Source organism: Verticillium alfalfae, genomic scaffold (genome assembly GCF_000150825.1).
Source record: "Verticillium alfalfae VaMs.102 supercont1.15 genomic scaffold, whole genome shotgun sequence".
In the NCBI taxonomy this organism is placed as follows: domain Eukaryota; kingdom Fungi; phylum Ascomycota; class Sordariomycetes; order Glomerellales; family Plectosphaerellaceae; genus Verticillium; species Verticillium alfalfae.
In genome coordinates, this window is record NW_003315024.1 from 393,223 (window position 1) to 395,159 (window position 1,937).

Sequence of the window (1,937 nt, forward strand, 5' to 3'; positions counted from 1 at the left end):
GCAAAGTGTCCCCAGGACATGGGTCCCAAGTCAGTCTCGCCTTCCCTTCCCCAAATCCGAACCCAGCGATGACAGTGGCAGTAGCAGTAGCGACCATGGCACGAGCACGGGCAAGAGCATAGCCGTACCGTGCCCGTGTCGCCTCTCTTTTGTCCCCTCGGTCTGCCACTTTTTTCAGACTGTTTCCTTTCACCTCCTCGACTGTTCCAACCCAACACACACTGCCGTCGCCTTTTCTTGTCTCGACAAGAAACTCGTCATCGACCAAGACCATTACCAACAGTCCGAGCCCAATACCACCGCCGTGCCTCCCCTACCTACCGGCACTTCAACGTCCCCCCATCGTCATGCCCTCGGCTTCCTGACGACTCGCGTAAATGTAAACCCACCCACTTTACGCCACCCTACATCAAGACCCTTCTCCCGACAACCTCCACACTCGACACGACCCTCTCCTCCCCTCGACAGGCCTCACCTCTGTCGACCTCTTCAATTGCGTTCCTACGCCAGTCGCCCTTTGTATTTCCTCCCCAACAGAACCGCAATGGCCGCGACAACAAAGGTCTCGGCCCTCATTGCCGCCGCCACGGGATGCATTCCCGAGGAGCCCCGAACCCCCTCCATTGCCCCCTCCTTGACCTTCTCCGAAGAGTCGGAGGACCAGGAGGAGCAGCTGCCGGTCGAGCCTCTGCGTCGTCGCCGTGCGTCTACGAGGCTGATTGCGCAGAACTCGGCTGATATTCAGCGCATCACCGGCGAGTCTACCGCCCAATTGATCGAGCGGTGCTGCGGTGGCGGCTGCTGTATGAAGGCGGGTGTCAAGAAGGCCGGCGTTGAGTACGAGTCCATTCCCCTCCCCGACAACCACGCCTTCAAGTCTCTCGCTCTTCGGATTGGCGACTGCCCGACCCTCCTCACCAAGATCACCGACCTGCCCGAACAGACAGTCTTCTTCGAGCCTCCGCGCCGTAGTTCGCCTGCCCCCTCGACTGCCGATTCGGGTGTTTCTGTCGGCGCTGATGCCAGCCCAACGACCCCACCGGCTGACAAGGTCGCGAGCCTTGCTCTCGAGGACGTCAACACCAAGATTCAACCGCCCAACTACGTCCAGCCCCACCCTCCTCACCACGTCTTTGCCGCCCGCATCGACTCGACCCGCGAGCTGACCAAGCCTGGTGCCGAGAAGCGTACCTACCACTTCGACATCGACATCTCCTCGTACCCCGAGGAAGATGGCACCGACTTCAAGGTCGGCGGCGCCATCGGCGTCATGGCCCCCAACGACCCCGCCATGGTCGACGAGATCTTCGACGCTCTGATGGTGCCTCGCTTCGTGCGCGACAAGCCTGTCCTCATGAAGACGTCCAGGGGCCGATGGCCTACTGTCTGGGGCGAGGACGAGCCCAGAGAGCTCCTGACCACCCGACGCGACCTGCTCACCTGGTGCTCCGATATTCAGTCCTACCCTCCGACCAAGAATCTTCTCCGCATTCTTGCAGAATACGCCGCCGACGAGAACGAGAAGAAGCTTCTGATGTACCTCTGCGCCGCCGAAGGCCAGGGCGTCTTCTGCGACTTCCGTACCGGTCCTCACGTCTCCCTCTTCCAGCTACTGAGCGCTTTCCCAAGCTCTCATCCGCCTCTCGACCTCCTCCTCTCCGTCTTGCAGCCTCTGATGCCGCGCTTTTACTCCTTGTCGAACGACCCCCACGACTCGTACAAGACTCGTGATGGCAAGGTGCACCGTCTCGTCGAGATTGCAGTCACGGTTCATGAGTCCGCTGACTGGCTCCACGGCACCCGCACCGGCATTGGCTCCGGCTTCTTTGAGCGTCAGGCCCAGAAGTTCCTCGCCGCTCAGAAGGCCGGCGAGAGCAGCCCCGAGTTCTATGTCCCCATGTTCAAGGCTCATGGCCAACCCCTTGCCAAGCAGTTCG

The 1,937-nt window shown here is 60.9% G+C and overlaps 1 protein-coding gene across 1 annotated transcript in view; it reads left to right on the forward strand.

Annotated features, from left to right (window-relative positions):
• Window positions 1-73: 73 nt before the first annotated feature.
• Window positions 74-1,937, forward strand: part of VDBG_09440 (FAD binding domain-containing protein) — a gene marked incomplete at both ends in the record, with an annotated part of 2,283 nt that continues 419 nt past the window's right edge. The window contains one exon of the mRNA XM_003000199.1: window positions 74-1,932. Coding sequence (XP_003000245.1) covers window positions 545-1,932 — 1,388 coding nt within the window. The remainder of the gene's footprint in view (window positions 1,933-1,937) is intronic.